The sequence below is a fragment of the Geotrypetes seraphini genome, chromosome 3, assembly GCF_902459505.1.
Source record: "Geotrypetes seraphini chromosome 3, aGeoSer1.1, whole genome shotgun sequence".
In the NCBI taxonomy this organism is placed as follows: Eukaryota; Metazoa; Chordata; class Amphibia; order Gymnophiona; family Dermophiidae; genus Geotrypetes; species Geotrypetes seraphini.
Genome location: NC_047086.1, coordinates 44,416,018 through 44,439,125, shown reverse-complemented (window position 1 = coordinate 44,439,125; position 23,108 = coordinate 44,416,018). Strand labels below are relative to the sequence as shown.

General features: G+C 43.4%; 1 protein-coding gene across 3 annotated transcripts in view; it reads right to left on the bottom strand.

The window, feature by feature from the left end:
- PHIP (pleckstrin homology domain interacting protein) overlaps positions 1-23,108 on the bottom strand; it is a 603,903-nt gene that overhangs the window by 112,645 nt on the left and 468,150 nt on the right. Inside the window, exons 29-31 of one of the 3 annotated variants that reach the window (XM_033937022.1) lie at positions 17,994-18,107; positions 13,676-13,796; positions 3,515-3,640 (exon numbers count right to left, since the gene is read on the bottom strand). In XM_033937022.1, the coding sequence (XP_033792913.1) occupies positions 3,515-3,640; positions 13,676-13,796; positions 17,994-18,107 (361 nt within the window). Of the gene's footprint in view, positions 1-3,514; positions 3,641-13,675; positions 13,797-17,951; positions 18,108-23,108 lie in introns of all 3 variants that reach the window. The other 2 variants (XM_033937020.1, XM_033937021.1) reach the window with 2 other exon arrangements.

Sequence of the window (23,108 nt, the reverse complement as noted above, 5' to 3'; positions counted from 1 at the left end):
CACAGATTCTTACTTTACTCAAGCTACTGTTCAAATTTAGTCTTTTGAACAAAGTGCAGGATATATGAAAGTTGAAAAAAAAAAAAAAGATGGCCATTGCTATTCAGAGCAGTGATATGTTCTTTCTTGGCTTAGACCAAAGTAAAACTTGGATGAATGGAGCAATACAGTTGAAGCTCAAACAATGGAGGGGAAGCTGCATTTCTCTCACCTATACATGCGTTATTCTTTTTGGTTTGGACTGACAGGGAATGTACTCTTACTGGATGGAAGAAACTGTGTGGCTGAAGATTGCATGGTGGAGTAAGATGAATATTTAGAGGTAGCCTCTGTTGCATTCTCTGAACAGATGCACCCAAACAGTCATGGCTTTTTCCTGAGTTAACAAAAAGGAGATTATGTACTTAACCTGGTAAGCTCTTTTCCAGTAGATAGGTGAAACATGCTAGACCATAGGGTTATTTACCCTTACTCGCATGAAATGCAGAAAAAATCCATTCCAGGTTTTTCCACTCTGCCTCCAGAGTACATCACAGGCTAGTTTAGCACCCTCTAGCAGTCAGAACCAAAGCATAGAGAGACACACCCATATGTGAAGTAGAGGCACCTGTAACGACAAGCTAAACTATTGTTTAGCTCAAACAGTACTGTTAACCGAAAACAGAGGCATCAAAGGAGTTTAGAACTACTCCCACAACAGGTTATACATATGTACAAACTCTTTTTAACCCCAAAGGGTTGACCGGTCTCCAAGAAACAGATTGGATAAGCAGAAGACTGAAACCTGAAATGAGAATCTGAAACAGGTACAGCAAGGACATGGGGGTGGGGTTTAGAATGTCTCACCTATGTACTGGAAAAGAGCTTACCAGGGTAAGTACATAATCTCCTTTTCCAGTGCAATAGGTGAGACATTCTAGATCAGAGGTGTCAAATTCAAGGCCCACGGGCCAAATTCAGCCTGCCTGCCCATTTTATAAAATAATAACTTTATTCTTTTATACCGCCATAACCAAAAGTTCTAGGCGGTTTACACTAAAAAGAGCTGGACAATTAGCAAAATACAATAATACAGTAAAAATACAAATATTTGTAAAATAGAATTTCAATAATAAAACTCACTAAGTAATAAACTTATCGAACAAAGTGGTCTTAACTAATTTCCGAAAACTGCAATTGGATAACGTAGCTTGCTGAATACATTTACCTAACCAAGATTGATACCAGGATATATTTTATTTCAAGATCAGCTCTTGACATTATATAGTTTCTTCATTTTCTTGCCTGCTTTACCAAATTAATTTTTACACAGCAAAGTTCCATAAAAACAGATCTATAAGCACCAGACTCAAATATTTTTTGTAGTCCGCGGTGCGATGCAGCGTTTTCATTGCTGCCCCCAGCGTTATCTTCTGGCCTTCTCCCTCCGCCACACTGCCGCAGTGCACAAAGCCACAAGTGGCAGCTCCTACATGTGTCCTGCGCCTGAACCGAAGCCTTGTCTCTGACATCACAAAAGGAATGAACTGTCTGCATGGAAACTCCTGTCTCAGAATCTCAGAGCAAAGGGTGTCAACAAGACAACCCTTGCCATTCAGAAACTCTATGGACACTCCTGCGCCAGAGGATACAAGCTGGATATAGTCCAAGCATTCCGTATAGGACCCTCCTGAGAGTTTAACTGCTCTGTAACCATGAACTCATATCCGGATGCCAGGAAAAGTTGCAGATTGTGAACAAACACTGCAGAACCAGGGAGAAGAAATTGAAGAAATGAAAGGAGCGGGCTGGGTATCCAAGCTCAACTTCTGTAAAGATGCAGCAATTAGATCCGGTAGTGCCTCAAATTTAAACAAGCGCCTGACAGTTGGATCATCTCCAGGATCTGGAGCCCCAAAGGGATCCATGGATCCAGCAACCAAGTCCGGATTCTCAAATCCGGGAAGTGCAGCACTGTCCAATAAAAGATCAGGGAGGTCCAGATCAGCCGCTGGAACCCCTGAAACATTCTGGGAAAGCGGAACAGATGGTGAAGGCGGAGGCGCAGAGACCTCTGAGGACACTCAGCTGCTGAGATACGTAGCAGGGAGAACAGAAGAGTACCCAGCAGCTGGACTCCTGGATTAAAATTTGGACCACCCAAATCTCATGAATTCTGAGAAAATATCTGGATCCTGGGGCAGAGAGTCACCCTTAGATGACTTAGACTTGTGCTTCTTAGGACGTGGAGGGTCCGTCTTGCAGTGGAAAGATGATGTTGCAAAACCAAGCCCCGAAAACAAAGATGGCCACCCCAACAGGCTAGCTAAGTGTGTAATCATCTGCTTCTGTGAAGGAGAGGATGAACCAGTAGTTACGCCCCCCCCCAACCGCGTCACATGCCACATGGTGCTAAAATGCTCTAAAGGCGGCAATTTTGTACAAATTTGGTATTAATCCATACTAGGAGATACTAAGGAATCCATTCCAGCAGTTTTCCTGGCAAAAATTTGAATTTTAAATTAGCAGGGAAAAGTTGAAAAAAAGATTGTTAAGGCTGCTGGATCCAAATTTGCACTAAAAATTTGCACTTCCCAAAATTTAAAAAAATTACAAAAATAGCATATTTCAGGTGGGGAAACACAGAGGAAACCTTAAAACCCCCTCGAAATTACCTTTTAAAAATTGTTGTTGGAGCCTGTCAGCTCCTCTATACTCATAGAGAGACAACTGCTGCACCTGCTTCCAGCATTTTCAATGGCTGGTTCAGAATTCACTACCACACTGCTGGAAATGCATCCTCCAAGCTGATCTTCAGGCTGCCAGTCAGATTCCAGTGTCTGATTATGCCTCCACCCTTTCAGACCACCGAATGTACACTTGGGTAGGTGGAGGCGCCAAAACGCAGCCAGCGTGCAACATTGCTGAGCCCCCTAAGCGTGCTACACAGTCTGCGCTCGACCCCGCCGCTTAACAGGGAGTGAGACTAGGTCAGGGATGGCCCTGAGCTCCAAGGAAGACTAAGTAGACTGGCTAACAGGTACCTCGAAGGGATCGGCCTGCCAGCTACAGACTGAAGTCTGTGAATTCTCAAGCAGCACAGCTTCAAATCCGCTTCAAATGCGAAAATACCCACGAAAGGGACAAAACTACATCAAATTAAAATAATAAAATGGGAAGACCCGAATCCGCATAGCTCATGGGTGTAGACGAAAAGACTGCTAGAGGGCGCTAAACTAGCCTGTGATATACTCTTGAGGCAGAGTGAAAAACCTGGAATGGATTTCTTCTGCATTTCATGCGAGTAAGGGGAAATAACCCTAAGGTCTAGAATGTCTAACCTATTGCACTGGAAAAGGAGATTTACAGGGCATTTTAAGAGTTGCTAGCATGCAGATGCAATTCCTAATGGTAAGACTAGTCTATTTACATCCCTCTAATGAGACATCCCCAACTGAAGAATTAGAAAATGCAGCTCAAATTATCTTGCACTAACAGTTTATAATAAATGCTGAGCTCTTATCGCTTAACTTACTTTATGAAATGTAGGAGAAGATCTGAAACAAATTTGGCAGCCTTTACAATAGGGCTTCCAGGCTCATTAAATGTGCGTGCATTATGTTCAATGTACCGAACTTCCCACATAAGTGAAGAAAGACGCCTTTGAAGAGAAAAGAAGACACTGAATAATTAAATTATCATTATAGCAATTTAAACCAGACTGTTTAAATAAAAGAAAATATACAGAAACTGACTTCAAAAATAAAGTTGCTTACCTGAAACATGTGTTCTCTGAAGATAGCAATTCAATAGTCAGATGTGTCAGACACATGACAGTGAAGGCAAACTTCCAGAACTCTTTGGAAAAGAAAAGCCTTTCCCTGCTCCCTGTGCTGGGGTGTCCCTAGGCAGAGAACTATGTTTTGTGTGACAAGTGAACTGCTGTCTTCAGAAAACATAATAAATGTCACTGCCATTAGACAGCAGATTGACAAGACTTGTTAAACCATTTGTGTACCTGTTTTATTACCTGTGAAGGGTACTGAGCGAGGTTACTTGGTGCAGTTAGAAATTGACACGGGGACCGTTTACTGCGGTAAACCGCGGGTCACCGCAGTAAATCCGCAGGAATGGAGACATTTGCAACTGGTTTATCGCAGGAATGGGGACAAGACCTTTCACCACCCCGAGGGAATGGGGACAAGACCTTTTACCGCCCCTTGGGAGCGGTGAAAAGTCTTACTCCTGTGGTAAAAAAAATTGTGCCTATTTCATCTTCGGAGCCAGCCATGCCATGATGAAGACAGAAGGAACCTAAAACCAAAACCCGAGACCAATGTGATTTTAAGAATAAAATTACCAGACAACAAAAAGAAAAAAAATAAATTTATTTTATATTTTGTGATTAGAATATTTCAGATTTGAAATATGTATCCTGCTAGAGCTGGTATTAGACATAACTGGGGACCACAAAGTTCAGGCTGTACTTCTTTAGCTTCCAGCTGGCTTAGGGCTCTCTCTCTGACAAGGGGGCAGTTGCCCTAGTTGCACTTCCCTAACATTATTCTTGCCATGTGTGACTAAAGTATTCTGTTAGCTTGATTTTTCTATGTAGCATTCTGTAGTAATTTGGTTTGTTCAGTTTTTACAACAATGAAGGGGATATTTGTGAAAGGAAGGGGAGATGGGTTTTGTTGAACCTTGCTCTGTTTTATTTGTGTTTATAAAATGACAATTCTTAGAGGAGAAGCTACCGCCCACACACACATGACTGCAGGGTGGCACAGGCAGTCTTCACCGACATCAGTTTCTTTTCTAAAGTGCCACGAAGGTAAGAGGGAGGCAGGGAGGGGGGGAGATAGATTTGACAAAAGAGAGGGAAGGGGCTGCGCGCGCGATTGGTGACCGCAAGCCTTCCCTCCCTTAAGTTTCTTTATGCCGCGAAGGTAAGGGGAGGGAGGGAGATTCTCAGGCCGCTGAAGGGCGGTGAGATGGCGAGAGAGGTGGATGCTGTGGGGACGGGGCAGTAATGGGGATGGTGAGGACGGTGACGGAGCGGTGAAGGGGACGGCGGGGACAGGGTGGTGAAGGGGACGGTGGTCCGGTGACGGGGCAGTGACGGGGCCAGATTTTTTTTATTAGAATTTGTTTAGAACACTTGAGAATAAGACATAATATAAATTCAATAAACATAATGAAAAATACAAACTTCATTTTCTTTGAAGACAAGCATTTACCGAGGTCACATATGCAATGGAAAACATAAAAAATCACTAACAGGTGGGCAATATTTCTAATGACAGAAAACTATTCTATTTCTTTTAATTCTTTTTTTTTAACTATGGAAAACTACCTGAAAATGGAAACTTTTACTGTAGGAAGAATAAAATAATGGAAAATGGACAGTCCAAACCTACAATTCCACCAAGAGATTAATGTCTGGAAAGCAATGGAATATAAATGTATATACTGTATTTTTCGCTCTATAAGACGCACCCTAGATTTAGAGGAAGAAAACAAACAAACAAACAAAATTTAGTGATTCACTTACCTGAGGGCTTATACTCACCTGGGGATTTGATCACCCTGCTTCAACGATTCTAGTTTAAAGCCCTCCTCAGCAGGTTAGTCAGTCTGCTGCTGAAGACAGTTCTTCCCTTCTTTGATAGATGCATACCATCTCTGCTCAGTAGCCCTTAAAAAATCATCCCAAACCAAAATGCTCTTGATGACACCATCCACGTATTCATCTCCAGGATACGAGCTTCTCTGCCCGGGCTTTTACTCTCAACAGGGAGGATTGATGAGAATACCACCTGTGCACCTGCTTTACCTTCTCACCCAGAGCCACAAAGTCATTTTTGATATGTTCGGAAGGGTACCTAGCAGTATCATTAGTGCTAACACAGATGAGCAGCATTGGATAATAGTCATTATTCTTGACGAGTCTCGGTAAGCTCTCCGTAACATTTTGGTCATTGGCACCAAGCTGACAGCATACATTCCAGGACATCATGTCTGGTCTGCAGATGGTCACCTCTGTATCTCTCAGAAGGGAATTACCAATCATCATTACCTTATGCCTCCTATTATTCACAGATCCAGCAACTTTGGGGATTTCGAGCTTTGGTCCTTCCTCACCCTTGCATGTTCTCATCTCCTCAACTACCAGGGCTGCATATTGGTTCCTCAGTTCAATGGCAGGTGGATTCATAGTATCAAACCTGCAGGGTTCCATAATCTGAGTCCAACATTCCTCCCCCCATTGATCTAATGATGGAATTGACTACCATGTTTGATCCTCAAGCTTAGCGGGGTTTATAAAAGGTTTGGATAATTTCCTAAAAGAGTTCATAGGCCATTATTGAGATGGCTTGGGGAAATCCACTGATTATTCCTAGTAGAGAATGACATGGTGGCGGGTTACCCGCGGCAGCCGCATTTATCCACGGGTAACCCGCCGAAACGGGGAAGAAAAAATAGTGGCCTCTGCGGGACGGGGACAAGGCCATTCACCGCCCCGTGGAGTGGTGAATGGACTTGTCCCCGCAGTGAGGCAATCAAGGATCGCACGGTCCCCACCATCTCCCTCCCTCCTTATCGCCGGTTGAATTTCTGCCGGTCCGGCGCGGAAAAAAAAAAGCCTCCTTCCTTTTCCCCTGCTCTTACCGCCATGCTCATGCTGCAGCTACTAAAGCCGACAGGAAGTCTTTCCTACGTCAATTCTGACGTCGGAGAGGACGTTCTGGGCCAGCCAATCGCTGCCTGGCTGCCCAGAACGTCCTCTCCAACTTCAGAATTGAGTCGGAAAGACTTCCTGTCGGCTTTAGTAACTGCAGCATGAGCATGGCGGTAAGAGCAGGGGAAAAGGAAGGAGGCTTTTTTTTTTTTTTGAGCGGCAGGGAGGCAGCAGGCTGGCTTTGGCTAGGGAGGGAGAAAGGTAGGCAGGCAGGATTCGGGGGTGGGACAAAGTGTGGAAGGCAGTGAGAGGGACAGGAAGGAGGCACTAGGGGCACTAAAGACATGGGAAGGAGACACTGGGGGCACTAAAGACAGAAAGGGGCACTAAAGACATGGGAAGGAGGCACTAGAGGCACTAAAGACAGGAAGGGGCTCTAAGGACATGGGAAGGAGGCATTGGGGCATTAAAGACAGAAAGGGGCACTAAAGACATGGGAAGGAGGCACTGGGCACTAAAGACATGGGAAGGAGGCACTTGGGGCACTAAAGACATGGGAAGGAGGCACTGGGGGCACTAAATACAGGAAGGGGCACTAAGGACATGGGAAGGAGGCACTGGGGGCACTAAAGACATGGGAAGGAGGCACCGGGGGCACTAAGGACATAGGAAGGAAAGAGGGAGGGAATAGAAAGGGACAATTATTGGGCCTGAGTGCAGAAAGAAAGAAATGAAAGAAAGAATATACAGACAGAAGGAAACGCAAACAGAGACTCATGAAATCAATCACTAGACAGCAAAGGTAGGAAAAATGATTTTATTTTCAATTTAGTGATCAAAATGTGTCAGTTTTGAGAAGTTATATCTGCTGTCTATATTTTGCACTATATTTGTCTATTTTTCTATAGTTACTGAGGTGACCGAGCTTGCGGAGATGGGGAGGAAACAGGTTTTTAAAATTTTAGTCCTAGTAGTTTGCCGGTCCACAAAATAATTCTTTTATTTCTGCCGGTTCATGGGTGTAAAAAGGTTGAAAAACACTGATGTAGAGTATGCCGGCTTTCTTTTTCGCCCAGCCGCATGCGTTCAAAAAGCCGCGCTTGCGTGGCTGCTCGAGTTGATCAATCTTCTCCTCTCTTACAACTTCCTGTTTCAGGTTGCGTCAGAGGAGAATATTGAACAAATGAGCACCTGCACGTGCGGCTGGGCGAAAAACAAAGCCGGCATACTCTACATCTAAGGTGAGATGGAGGGAGAAAGATGGTAGAACACTGCAATCGGTCGGGTGTCTGCTGTTTTTGTATCACTGCCTACCTGCGCTCATGTTCCAGATCCTCCTGCATTTTTAGTGTGCACAATTGATCTGATTCGAGCTATAGGAACATGGGGGACACGTCATTGCAAGGGAGGACAAGTCAATTGATTTATTTTATGTTCTGTTTTTACTACAGGGCAGAGGCATTGAAACAGATTCTCAGTGCAATAGTAGTAGTGGCAGGACTCTCTTCTGTCTTCATGGTGTTTCGCAGTACTGAGGCTTATATGGATGCTGCGGGGACGGTGACGGGGCGGTAAATGGGATGGCAGTGGCGGTGACGGGGCGGTGAAAGGGATGGCGGTGACGGTGAAGGGAACGGCGGTGACGGGGCGGTGCAGATGATGGTGGGCCGGGGACGGTGCAGTGACGGGGACAGATTTTTTCCCCGTGTCATTCTCTAATTCCTAGGATAAGCAACATAAAATCTGTTTTACTACTTGGAATCAAGCTAGGTACTTGGGATCTGTTGGAAACAGGATATTGGGCTTGATGGACTTTCAGTCTGTCCCAGCATGGCAATTCTTTTTTCTTTAGCTCATAAAGATCTGTGGCTTGAAGGGGACTTTCATCAGATAAGAACCATACTGATGTTTCAGGCTAGTGCAGTTAGGAAACTAAAGATGATGACTCCTCTTGACTCTTATTCCTCAAAATTTCTTGCTCTAATATTTTCATTCAATCTTCATCTGTTCTCCACTACCTTCCACACACCAGAATGACAATTATCTTGATCTTGTCCTTTCCTCCAACTGCTCAATTGCTAACTTCTTCGCCTCAATTCTTCTCCTCTTTGATTATCATCTGATAATCTTCACAACTCATCACCATCCCTCCTCAGACATGACCAATCTCTACCAATACATTCAGGAATCTGCAAGCTATTTACCTCACACACTCTCCACCATTATCTCCTCTCTCCTTTCAAACATATTTAAGTCTATCAATGAGGCAGTCTCTTCCTATAATACAATTCTTTCCTTTGCTTTCGATACCCTCACTCCTCCCATTTCACGTTCTGTAAAGCGTGCCAAACCCCAGCCCTGCCTGACCTCTATTTGTGGAATGTCTGGCTGAAATCCCACACTCATGCAGACTTTATGCATTTCAAATTCCTGCTGACCTCCTCCCATAGAAACATAGAAAATGATGGCAGAAAAGGGCCTCGGCACATCAAGTCTGCCCACTCTAATGACCCACCCCCCAACTTCACTCCCCAAGAGATCCCACATGCCTATCCCATCTTCTCTTAAAATCTGGTACGCTGCTATCCTCGATCACCTGCAGTGGAAGTTCATTCCAATGATCAACCACCCTTTCGGTGAAAAAATACTTCCTGATGTCACCTTTCCACTTGCAAAACAAGACTACTATACTTATTCTGCCCTATTACGCCCTCTGGAAGCGCATTCCAGTTGTCCACCACTCGTTGGGTAAAGAAGAACTTCCTAGGACAGATTCAAAACGAATGCTAGGAAGTTCTTCTTTACCCAACGAGTGGTGGACAACTGGAATGCACTTCCAGAGGACGTAATAGGGCAGAGTACAGTACTGGGGTTTAAGAAAGGATTGGACGATTTCCTGCTGGAAAAGGGGATAGAAGGGTATAAATAGAGGATTACTGCACAGGTCCTGGACCTGTTGGGCCGCCGCGTGAGCGGACTTCTGGGCATGATGGACCTCAGATCTGACCCAGCAGAGGCATTTCTTATGTTCTTATGTTGACTAATTCTCTTGGATCTAATCACCATCTCTTTGCCACCCTCAACTCTCTATTCAAAGTAACCTCACCTCCCTTTGCTTTCTCCCCAGACTATGGTTGAGTACTTCTATGACAGCTTTCTATGGGATTCTATAATCAGAATGTCATATTTTGTATTTTATTTCGTTTCATTCATTTTTTTTATCTAAAATTTTTTCATTTATCCTTACATTTTATTTCTAAAATGATTCAATGATCATAATTACTACAATGACTACAATTATAAAGTGCAAAATGTGTTCTAGTGCCAAAACGGAGTCAGGCTCCGGCTGTGCTTAATTCATATATTTCACATAGTTCATCAATTGGTCTTTAATAATTCATCCATTAACAAGTTCTATAGTCCATAAGTTCACTCCTTGGAGACAAGACCTTCTTCGAGACGCCCAGACATGCAGCTTTTGAAGAAACGGTTGGGGTGCAAGAAGAGGCTAGAGATGCCGACACCTGGCAACTGGTTACCTCTACAAGCAAAAACAAAAGCCTTCTTCTTCCTCTTCACGCAATCAGAACAGCTTTACATCAACCCCACAGATCACCTTGAGGAACAGGTTCCAGCTTCTACAGGAAGAACCTGTCAATGACTTTCAGGAGGATATCCAGCAGATGACTCCGGTTCCGGAGGCAATGGATCAGCTCCCTCCGAAGCGCAGAGTGGTAGTCAATCTTACCCTAAGCACGGGAAAAGTCCCGTTGGACTTGAAACTTGAACATCATTCCGCTCCACATTAAGGGATGCAGATCGGAGACCGCAAATTACAAACCGGTAAGTCTCACATCAAACCTATGGAAAAGTTGATTAAACACAAATTAGATACGATCCTGAACGACAAGAGACTGAGGGATCCCCACCAGCATGGATTTACAAAGGAAAGGTCCTGCCAGTCCAATCTGATCAGCTTCTTTGACTGGGTAACGAAAAAGCTAGATATGGGAGAGTCCCTGGATGTCATGTATTTGGACTTCAGTAAGGCTTTTGATAGTGTCTCACACCGTAAGTTACTGAACAAGATGAGTTCGTTGGGACTAAGAGAAAAATTGACTGCATGGGTTAAAGACTGGCTCAGTGGCAGACTTCAAAGGGTGATGGTAAATGGTACTCCCTCTGAAACGTTGGAAGTGATCAGCGGAGTGCCGCAGGGCTCGGTCTTGGCTCCAGTCCTATTTAATATCTTTGTACGGGACCTGCCTAAGGGACTTTGAGGTAAAATTGCATTATTTGCCGATGATGCTAAACTGTGCAACATAGTGGGCAAGGGCATCGTGCCCGACACTATGACGCAGGACCTACTTTTACTGGAACAATGGTCCACAACTTGGCAACTGAGTTTTAATGCCAAAAAGTGTAAGGTCATGCACCTTGGCAGTGGAAATCCATACAGAACTTACACCCTGAATGGTGAGACCTTAACAAGAACTGTGGCAGAACGGGACCTAGGAGTAGTCATTAGTGAAGATATGAAGACTGCCATAAAGCTCTATGACCTCATAATGCAAGTGTTAAGAGTCGTAACTTATAACAACAATGCTCTGTGACCTCACAATGCAGGTGTAAAGAGCCTTAGCCAATAGGGAGAGAAAGAGATAATTGTAAATCGCCTCGACTTACTTTTTATTGTAAACCCGCATCTAGAATGTTACCATACTTGTACAAATATTCATGTATTCAAAGACTTCATTGTTTTTTCGCTGTATGCCCAGCTCTTCTTTATTGTAAACCGCCTCGAACTACTTTGGCGGTATATAAACAATAAATTATTATTATTATTTATTATTATTATAATGGTTACTGCGGATGGGCAGACTAGATGGACCATTTGGCCTTTATCTGCAATCATATTTCTATGTTTCTATGAAGTGAAGAGAACTTTCTGCCTCAAATCCTTATAGAACAATCCAGACCTGGCCATCATCAGGCTGCTAGCTGGACCAGAGCCAACTTAATGCTCAACCCTCAGAGCACAACAGGGGGAGAATAAAATGTAGCCAGTTTCCTGAAACCCAAAGGAATTCCCACAGGGGCCCCACAGCCTGTGCTCAAGCTTCTAATAAATCTGAAGGTGAGCAGGCTCCCAGGGGAATGGATCCAGAGCCTCAAAGTAACACAAAGCAGGCTGGCTCTTCAGGTATACCCAGGGATTGCCATACAAGCTGCAATCCACCCTCACAGAGTCTGGGCTCTCTCCCAAGCAAAGTAGCCCACATAATGGGTCTTCTGGCACCAAAGCCTCCTGAAAACATAGTAAAAAGGCCCCAAAATAATAAAAACCGAACAGAGCAAATCAAAACACCTCTTCTTTGTTCTCTTGCAGAAGAAAAAACTAGAGAGCTATACTCTACTGGTGAAGGAAGAGGAGCTTAAATATGTGACTAACACTCTTCTGCAACTTATTCATGAGCATGGATTGATCACCTAAACCTAATGTACAGACTCCTGTGTATATGTAACAGAAATATGATTGGTGGTTTGCATTATAAGGTGTACGGTGACAGACAAATATTTCAATATGTGTATTTTGGAAAAAAGGAGGGAGAGGGGGAGATATAGAGACATTTAAATATCTATGTGGCATAAATATGCATGAAGTGAGTCTCTTTCAATTGAAAGGAAACTCTGGAATGAGTGGGCATAGGATGAAAGTGAAAGGGTACATATTAATAAGTAATCTCAGAAAATATTATTTCATGGAAAGTGTGGTGAATACTTGGAAAAGCCTTCTAGTGGAAGTGGTGGAGACAAAAAGTGTATCTGAATTCAAGAAAGCTTGGGACAAGTACATTGGATTTCTAAAGGAGAGGAAAGGATAGCAGATGCATTGTTAGACAGACTAGACTGGCCATATAGCCTTTATCTGGCTTAATATTTCTACATTTCTACTTAGAAAAATGGCAAAAAAAAAACCCCCTAAGAAACAATTGAGGAAATGCTAAAAACTATGCAACAGCAATAGGATAGGATATATAATTTATTTCTCCAAAATTTGAGGTTCTAAGGGGTACAACAGCGGACGATGGAAATGGGTGAACAAGCGTGGTAAGGCACGCGAAAGGCTTCTAGAAAAAGTTTCTGGGATGTTACCCATGTTGGGTTCCATTCAGTGGCGTGGTAAGGGTAGGTGGCACACCTGTACCCTCCTCTCTGCCCCCCCCCCAATGCCTTCTGCACCAATTGCTCCTCCGCTCTTTCAACGTTCTTACGCCACACTTGCATCCTCGCCCTTTCCAACCCCATACCTCTTTGAATCTTTGCCAGCTTCTCCGGAATGCTGCTCATGCTGGTGTTGGTTTTCCCTTTGATGTCACTTCCTGGCCACGCAACCTGTAAGTGATTTCAGAAGGAGCAATACTGGCGTGAGCAGTAGTCTAGAGTAGTTGCTCGTGCCAGCGAAGATTTTTAAAAGTTATGGGAATGGGGAAGGAAGGTTATTAGTATGGTGTGACGGGGGTGGAAAGGTGCCAGGGCCTCCACCAAGATGGCGCCCGGGGAGTTTGCCCCCCCCCCTCCCTTACCACAGTAGTGGCTCCAACATTGATGTCACCCATATCATACGATTAACATTGCTTGTCTTTGGAGAAAAGTACTGTAAACTTAAGTGATAATGAATACACATAAAAGGAATACAGAAGCATGTTGTGATGACCACACACAAATCTCTTAAAAAAACCAAACCTGAATAGCAAAAGCCTGAAATACACACCTCTCCTACAAAAATTTAAAAATCTGAGGATGAGTTAACTTTTTTTGTTAACCTTCCTTCACAAATAAATCAGACTGAAACAGGTCAATTGTTTATACTTCATTTCATTTATCTGGAAGATTCTACCTCTTAGTAAGCTCTGACCCTATGGCATATATTTGGTAAAAAAGAAAAATAATTTTACAGCTTAGAATTTCTTTACAGCCAAAAGCTTTCTTATAATGAAAGACTATAGACCTAACCTGTAAAATCTGCTTTCTAGTCTTTGCTTAATTGTACTGAGATCAGTTGGATATGCCACCACAGTGCAGTACATTGGATAAGCTTGGAGATCCACGGGTGCCATGAATGCAGAAGCAATATCTAAAACATATTAGAAAAGAAAACATTGTTTTGAATTTTACCATAAACCTACAATGCTCTAAAAATCATATTTTTTGACACACAGTTTATGTGGTTTGAAAACAAATGACAGAAATGGAATATTGTTTTCTTTTCCAAAACTAAAAGAAAAGCTATCTCATATAAAAATCAGTAAGTAAAATGATCAGCCTTCATCTTTGACAGCTGGAGGTAAACTCATTGAACAAAAAAACTCTTCTTACGTACATATAGAAATAGAAGTGATGAAAATAGTTGCTTTGTTTACTTGCCTTGGGCCTTTAATTGCAGTTAATATTCTTTAAATTATAAATGCATGTTTAATATGCAGAATATTATATCCTAGAGAAACTGATGTGATTGGACAAGCTCTAATATAACCCATTCTTTGAAACATGAAGCTATAGCTGCCATCTAACCCATTTCTTTTAAGGACATTTTTGTCTAGTCCTGGATTTCTATCCTGGTACATTAGGCTCCTGCTCGACTCCTAGCGACTTGATGAATTGCAGATCTAAAAAGAAATCGGTTTTGTGTTAGTCCAGAAAGGTCCTCCAGTGTCATCCCCATGGTAGCATTGATTTTTAGCTGGTAGAATTAGGAATAAATATACCAGACTGAAATTGGGATTAAGCTGAAAACCAGGCAAGGTCTAAAATAGCCTTATTGGGATGGGGTAAGTTGGCAGCTATGGGAAGCAACTGTATTACCAGGGATGCAAAGTTAAGAAACAAGCAATAGTGAGGGCAACCCACTGTGCTCCCCTAAATGTGCCTTTTCAGACTGTGATTGCCAGCAGCAGTTGAGGGAGAACAATTAAGAATCCACTCTGCTTTACTATGCGTGCTATAGCTTAACCCCACAAATTCCAATTGGTTTGTATCATTTGAGCAACCATACAGTTACAAAAGTATAAAATAGCTTAACAAAAATAATCAGTATAACAAATGATAAAAATATTTGCATTTTAAATGTTAAAATTAATTTTTGTATCATGGTAGCATGAGTGAGTATTTATTTTGCTTTCAAATTCTCTGTATGCAGTGTGAATGGCTCCAAGATGTGCTGCTGTTAGGTGCTAATCTAATACCCAACCCCCTGATGATGCGGATACGAAACGGGGTCTTCCGTTGGGGTGTTTCCAGTGTTAAAAGCATTGACTGTGGGGATTACAAAAGTTTTTTGTTTCTGTTCCAGCTTGTTTGGATAAGTACTTATTTTTGATATGGTCTTCATGCTTCAAGTTTGTAAGAAGTTTGCTGTTTAATGGAGCATGGACTTTTGTTTTGCTTTTTTCTTGCTGGATTTAGACTATCTACCTTATACTGACTTTGTTGCGCCAACACTTCTCATAAGAACATACTTTTTTCCTTTTTAACCTGCTTTTTCCTTTCTTGCACATTCCTGTTGTGGATTGGGAAGGGATGTTGCTGATTTGAAGGAGTTTTTTTTTTATGACTAATGACGATTTGAGGGCTCACTCTTTTTACAGCATTGCTCTGTTAATGATGAGCGCCTTGATGGAATTGAAGTCTTTTTCTCCTTCATATTGATTTACAGCAATTTCGCTTCCCTCTCACTAGAAGTAAGAGATTAAATTTAGAGTTTTTTTGTGATTGATTTTTTTCATCTAGTGGCACTAGGTAATAATAATAATAATAACAACTTTATTCTTATATACCGCCAGACCATGCAGACCAGGCAGTTTACAACAAGATAAACTGAAATAGTCAGCAAATTGTACAAAATCATAATAGAATAAATGACAAACCAAATGAACAAAACAGTAAAAACTGGAAAAAAAAACCTTAGGTTACAAATCTATCAAATAATTGTAGTAGAAATCACCCATTATTAAACTGTTGCCTAATTTGCCAGCTTTCCTAATCTCTGAAAACCTTTCATCATCTGTCTGCTTGTTCTGTTCCGGGGAACGACAGTATAACCCTACTCAAATATTCCTTCCCTTCATACATGGAATTTCTATCCATATGGATTCCATACTGCTATCTGTGTTGTGCAGATTGTTTATTTTGTTTGTTTCATATAGCACAACCCTTCCGCCAATTTGATCTACTCCATGATTGTAATATAATTAGTACCCAGATAACAGTGTCCTCCTTCCACCAGGTCTCTGAGATGCCTATTATATCTACCTTATCATTAAGTGCTACACACAACTCTCTTGCTTTTTTTTTTAGACTTCTAGCATTTATATACAGACACTTCAAATTGTGTTTTTTCCTTGTAAATATAGGCTGCTGAGAAGACGGAAAATTTAAGTCTTTTAATCTGTCTTCCTCTTAAACACTCCTGGCATTCTTTCACCATTATTAAAACCTCTATTCTGGGACTCCCTAAATATCCCACACTAAAGCTTTGATCGGGCTGGTTACATCCTGAGGCAGCAAAATTGTGAAACGCTGGCCACTGTTGGTGTACCAATCGTGAAGATAAGTTATTTATACATTTTTTATTCCACTTTAAACTTTGCACTGCACAGAGCTTGTAGACACTCTAGGGGAGGTTTTTTATGGCAAAAAGGTTTTTGCCTGAGTACCTTAAACCACCATTGTGGGGTGGGAGGGTTTGTGTCTGATGCTTTTTCCTTCCTTGAGTTTAGGACTTTTTGCCTGTGCTGTTTTGTCACTGCCTTAGTTTGCACCGTCCATGTGAAAGTGTTGCATAATTACTAGTAGTGGATTTTCACTGATTCTGTGTTCATGTAGCTTTAAGTAAGCATCATCTTTCCACATGTAAAACATGCTTTGCACACAGAAAGGTCTATTACCTCCATGTGTTAAGCAATTTTGTTCTTCAGAATAGTTTCTACACCATGTACAAGTTTTGTCTTATATACTGTAATGTTGTGTTTGTTTTATTGTAATTTGTATGTTATTTTTACTGCACTGAAAATATATTTGTTTGGATTGGTGGTATAGAAATTGTCAAAAATATATTAATATAATTAGGTTACATATGAGAACTAGAAGTCCCAGGAAGAGAGAAAACAGGAGGAAGAACTAGATTAAGGCTACAATATTCATGCCAAAAAGATCAGGATGACGAGTAATCCTGATGGTGTTTAAACATTTACATGTGTGAAACACTACTGGGGTTGTATTGTTTATCCCCCATGGCCTTTCTGTTGCTATGGAGTGGAGGAGTGGCCTAATGGTCAGAACCCCTGCTTCAGTAATCTGAGGTTGTGGGTTCAATCACTGTGCTGTTTCTTTTGACCCTAGGCAAGTCACTTAACCCTCTGTAGCTGCAGGTACTGTATTTAGATTGTGAGCCCACTAGGACAGATAGGGAGAAATACTTGAGTACCTGAATATAAACCACGTTGAATAGAATCGGTATATAAAAAATGTAAATTAGAATTAAAGTATTTTCAATAAAGAAAAAGCACATATTTCAGTGTGTGTACCTCATCCATACTTCCACAAAAAACAGGGAGGAATGGAGGGAAGTATAGTACAAAAATTCAAAAATATCACTCCAAAACAAAAGCACCACACAAGCCAAGAAAGCTAGCTTATTACTTAAGCGAAAGAAAAGCCTCAGACAAACGGAGAGGTGTACCCACACTCTTCCACCAAAGCATCATAGGCAAAAAACTTTCGCATAAATTTAAAGTTAGCAGGTGGGAGCAAAAAATAGCCGAGAATGATTAATGGTAAAAACCACTGAACACAAACAGGCCAGGCCGACGATCGTTTTGTGGCCGGTAACCACTGCTTCAGGGCCTTAGCGCCAAATCCAGGCTATCAGTACGCAGATCCTAACTCGCAACCGGTGGTTGAAAGCAGCAGTTAGGATCTGCGTACTGATAGCCTGGATTTGGTGCTGAGGCCCTGAAACAGTGGTTACCGGCCACGAAACGATCTTTGGCCTGGCCTGTTTGTGTTCAGTGGTTTTTATTATTAATCATTCTTGGCTATTTTTTGCTCCCACCTGCTAACTTTAAACTTGTGTGAAAGTTGTGGGTACATGCACCTCTCCGTTTGTCTGAGGCTTTTCTTTCGCTTAAGTAATAAGTTAGCTTTCTTGGCTTGTGTGGTGCTTTTGTTTTGGAGTGATATTTTTGAATTTTTGCCTCATCCATACTTTGCATAAAACAAATGGCATTTTTACCTAGCATCAAAAGTTGATTTATCCCTGAAATAACCCTCTCACATTCTTCATCCCTGCTTCTGGAACCCCACTCTCCATCCAGCGGTTTATGTATCAATGCTCTGCTCTCATCATTTGTCAAAAGAACACTAGTTCCAAGTTCCTCTGGAAACACTGCTGAAAGATCAAATTAGAAAAAGAATTGCTAAGATAAATTACAGTAATTCACACATAACACAAATGGGCAAAAATGAATTTTTTTAACTTTTAAACAATTTGTATTGAACAATCAAATATAGATACAATCAGTCAAGAAAATACTCATGTTGTTCAATATTTTTACAGTTTCATTCTCTGTTCAAAATCCCCACTTCTTTCTATGTTGTTTTGTAAGTTGTAAAGGAGAAATTAGGTTCTTACCTGCTAATTTTCTTTCTGTTAGCTTGTAGACTGGTAGTCTTTATGAATGGGTTATATACCTCACTGCTACCAGCAGGTGGAGACTGAGAACAAACTTGTATATCAGGATAGCTTCCCCTCTTGCAATCCAATCCAGTCTGCCGAAGAGCCACATAGAGAGTTGCACGGGGACAGAAATCCCACCCATCCCCGCCAGGATCCTCTCCGTCCCCACACGGATCCTCTCCGTCCCCACCCATCACCACAAGGAATTACCTCCATCCCCACCCGTCCCCATAAAAAGCAGCAATTACTTCTCACAGGATCATCAATTCCACAGTTTCTTTTGTGTTTGCGCTGCTGTTTTCCTTGTGGAATCTCTTTGGTGGAACCCTTTATTTGTTTTCTGTTCAGGTAATTAACTTATAAACCCCCTCTTTTACTAAGGCTGACGTGTCCTTTTATTATATAGACGAACCCTGCTTCCAAAGCCTTCCATCCCCGTGGGAGTCCCGTTGGCTAGAGGGGGGTCCTCGTGGGAGTCCCGTGAGCCAAAGGGGGGTCCCCGTGGGAGTCCCGTGGGTTAGGGGGGATTCCCACTGGACTAGCGGGATTCCCGCGATCCCCGTTCCCATGCAGACCTCTATAGCCAAGCAGAACCTAGGAAAGACTTCAACTGAAAACAGTGTAACACACTCCAAACAGGAGTGTAAAAACAACAAACACTGGTAAACTACTGTTGGAACATGTGTAGAACTGAATCCTGGTATAGAAAACATCCCCACAGCTCACCAGCTAAGCCAGCTGAGCCACAGCCGCTGTTCTTACTTCTCCCCGGCCCTAGGAAAATAATAGAACCCGCAGAAAAACCCAAAATCTGCACGAGAGCAAAACAAAAACCCACAAACACAGATAAGGTGGGGGACTATATCAGTCTAAAAGCTAACAGAAAGAAAATTAGCAGGTAATAACCTAATTTTTCCTTCTGTATCACTTGGTAGACTGGTATAGTCCTTACGAATGGGACGTACCAAAGCAGAACCCATTAAGAGTGGGACCCGAAGGGCCAACACCAGAATACGTTCACAAAATACCGCGTCCCGATGCGCTTGAACATCCACACGGTAATGTCTGACAAAGGGATGCAGAGAAGACCAAACTGCAGCCTTGCAAATATCCAATGGAGGCACCAGAGAAGATTCAGCCCAGGAAGCTGCCTGACCCCTAGTGGAATGAGTCTTAAGAAATTCTAGAACAGGCTTCTTCTTCAGAAGATAAGAGGAAGCAATAGTCTCCTTGATCCAGTGCGCAATAGTAGATGTGCCATCCCCCTTACAAGGACCTGCTAGAATAGCGGTCTCAAACACGCGGCCCGTGGACTATATGTGGCTCTCCAGGTTTTATTTGCGGCCCGCGCTCTGGATGCGATCAACAGCAATTCTCTTCCCCTTTCCCTTCCTTTTGGAGCAGCAGCGTGTCTGGCCAGCTCGTTCCGTTCAAAGCCGTGGGTTGGCGGCTCCTTGCGCTATCCACTCCTGCATCGGAAGCCTCTCTGATGTCACAACATCAGAGAGGCTTCAGACACAGGCGCGGATCTCGCAAGGAGCTGCCACCCGCGGCTTTGAACAGAATGAGCTGGCCAGACACACTGCTGCTCCACAAGGAAGAGAACGGAAGGGGAGGGGAAAGAGAAATGCTTCTGCTACATAGGAAAGGGGGACCCTAGGGAAATGCTTCTGCTGCTGCTGTACAGGGAAAGGGAGAGGGAGGGAAAGGAGAAGAGAAATGCCTCTCCTGCACAGGAAAGGGGGAAGGGAAATGCTGCTTCTGTTGCTGCTGCACCCAATTGAGGGAAGGAAGGAGAAGGGAGAGGAGAGGAACAAGAGAAGAAGCCAAGTTCATGGGAGGGAGGGAAGGAAAGGAGATATCAGACCATGGAGGGGGAGGGAGAGATGCCAGAGCATGGGGGAAGGGAAGAAGACAGATGCCAGACCAGGGGAAAGGAAGGAAGGAGGGAGGGAGAGAAAGGAAGGAAAGAGATGCCAGACCATGGAAATAGGACGGAAGAAGAGAGAGACAGGAAGGGAAGGGAAGACATGGAAACATAGATTTTGAAAAGAAAGCAGAAAAATTGAACATTAAGTTAATGCCAAAGATGAATGCAAGGCAGAAAGTGAAGAGAGAGAGAAAAACAGTCAAAGGACAAGAAAGCCCTGGAAACATAGTTGAAAGCACAGAAAAATAAAGTCACCAGACAACAAAGGTAGGGAAAATGATTGAAATGTGCCAGTTTTGAGAAAGAAAAGATATTAAATTTTAAATGTGAGGGCTGCAGAAAAAATAGAGTACTTGGAGGGCCGCAGAAAAAATAATGTCTTATTAAAGAAATGACAATTTTGCATGAGGTAAAACTCTTTATAGTTTATATATCTTTCCTTTTAACTGTTAAAGGAAAGTTTTATAAACTATAAAGAGTTTTACCTCATGCAAAATTGTCATTTCTTTAATAAGACATTAACTATTTTTTCTGCGGTCCTCCAAGTACCTACAAATCCAAAATGTGGCCCCACAAAGGGTTTGAGTTTGAGACCACTGTGCTAGAAGGACAAAGGGATGATCCAATTTCCTATCTCCTGGATCCTCTGCACATAAGAGCGAAGGACCCGACTGACATCCAACTTGCGCAGCTGTCTCTGCTCGGAAGAGCCTTCCCGGCTACCCAACACCGGGAGGACCACTGTCTGATTGACATGAAAAGGAGAAACTACCTTTGGAAGAAAGGAAGGAACAGGCCTTAAAACAACCCATTCCCTAGAAAACTCCAAGAAGGGAGCCCTACAAGAGAAAGCATGCAGCTCAGAAACACGTCTAGCAGAAGTAATGGCCACCAAGAAGAACGCTTTAAGAGTAAGGTCCTTCAAAGAGTTGTCGCCAGGGGCACACTAGAACTGACAGAACCAGATTCAGATCCCAAGATGGAACAGAGGGTCTTACGGGAGGCTTGAGCAATTTGGCCACCCACAAGAAGCGAATCACATCAGGAATGGCAGTCAAACGCTGACCTTTCAACAACCCACAAAAGGCTGACAAGGCCGCAAGCTGAACCCGGAGAGAAGACCAAGCCAGGCCCCTGTCCAGGCCGTCCTGCAAAAACTCTAGGATGTTAGTCAGGGAAGCACAAAAAGAGACCAATCCACGCGCACCACACTACTCCTCAAATAGATGCCAAACCCTCACATAAGCCCGAGAGGTAGAAAGCCTCTGGAACCCCAAGAGAGTTGAGATCACTTTATCTGAATACCCCTTCTTACCTAGGCGACCCCTTTCAAGACAGAAGGGACACAGATTGAACTTTGGAATGGGACCCTGAGTCAGAAGGTCATCCAAGAGAGGCAAAGGAAGAAGATCCGCCATCAGATGCCTCACCAGATCTACATGCCACTGTTGTCGAGGCCAATCTGGAGCCATCAGAACCACGAGGCCCGGATGGCAAATTATGTGGAGAACTCTGACCACTAATGGCCACAGAGGGAACCATGGCCCCTCCATTGGCCATGGTTGAACCAGAGCATCCAGACCCTCGGCCTGACCGTCTCTGCAATGACTGAAGAAGAGGGGTGTTTTGGCGTTGACACTTATGGCCATCAGGTACATGCGGGGCTGACTTCAAGACTGCACTATCAACTGAAAGGCCATTGGACTTAGACACCACTCTCCGGGATCTAGCATGTGAAGACTTAGGAAGTCCGCTTGAACATTTTCCACTCCGGCTATGTGGGATGCTGATATTTATTGAAGGTGCGACTCCGCCCAGACCATGAGAGCCACCTCCTGTGCCACCAAAATGCTCCTGGTGCCCCCCTGATGAATGACATAGGCCACCACCGTGGCATTGAACGAGAGAACCCTGACTGACTTGCCCATCAGAAAGGTCTGGAAGGCTAGCAACACCATTCGGATGGCTCTGGTCTCCAAGAAATTGACTGACTAAGAAGCCTCCTCCTTGGACCAGGTCCCCGGAGCTGAGTAACCTAGACACTGAGCTCCCCAACCAAGAAGACTGGCATTCGTGAGCAGCACTGTCCACTGCGGCTGATCCAGACTCACCCCTTGTACAAAGAAGAGCATACTGAAGACATGTGGGTCCGCGACCACCTCACGAGATCGAGGGAAGCCGCCATTGATCCCAAGACTTGGAGGAAATCCTGCGCCCGAGGACACCAGGATGCCATAAGCAGGCAAATCTGAGATTGCAATTTGCTTACCTGGGCTTCCGGAAAGAAGACCTTCCCCAAGGAGGTGTCAAACAGCACTCCTAAATCCTCCAGGTGGTGAGAGGGAGACAGCTGGCTCTTGGCAAGATTGACTACTCAGCCCAGCAATTGCAGAAAATCTACCACCCGAGCCGTGACCCAGGTGCTCTCCTGTAACGACTTCACTCGAATCAACCAATTGTCCAGGTAGGAATGAACTAGAATGCCCTCTTTTCGCAACGCCGCCACGACAACCACCATCACCTTGGTGAATGTCCGCGGAGCCGTGGCCACACCAAAGGGAAGTGCACAGAACTGATAATGTTGTCCCAAGATCGCAAAGCGTAGAAAGCAATGATGGGAGGCCCGAATAGGAAAGTGCAAGTAGGCCTTGCTCAGATCTAGAGAGGTCAGAAACTCCCCTGGCTGAACCGCCAGAATCACAGACCGCCGGGTTTCCATGCAGAAGGAAGGCATGTGAAGAGCTCTGTTGACCCCCTTCAAATCCAGATTGGGCCGAAAGGTT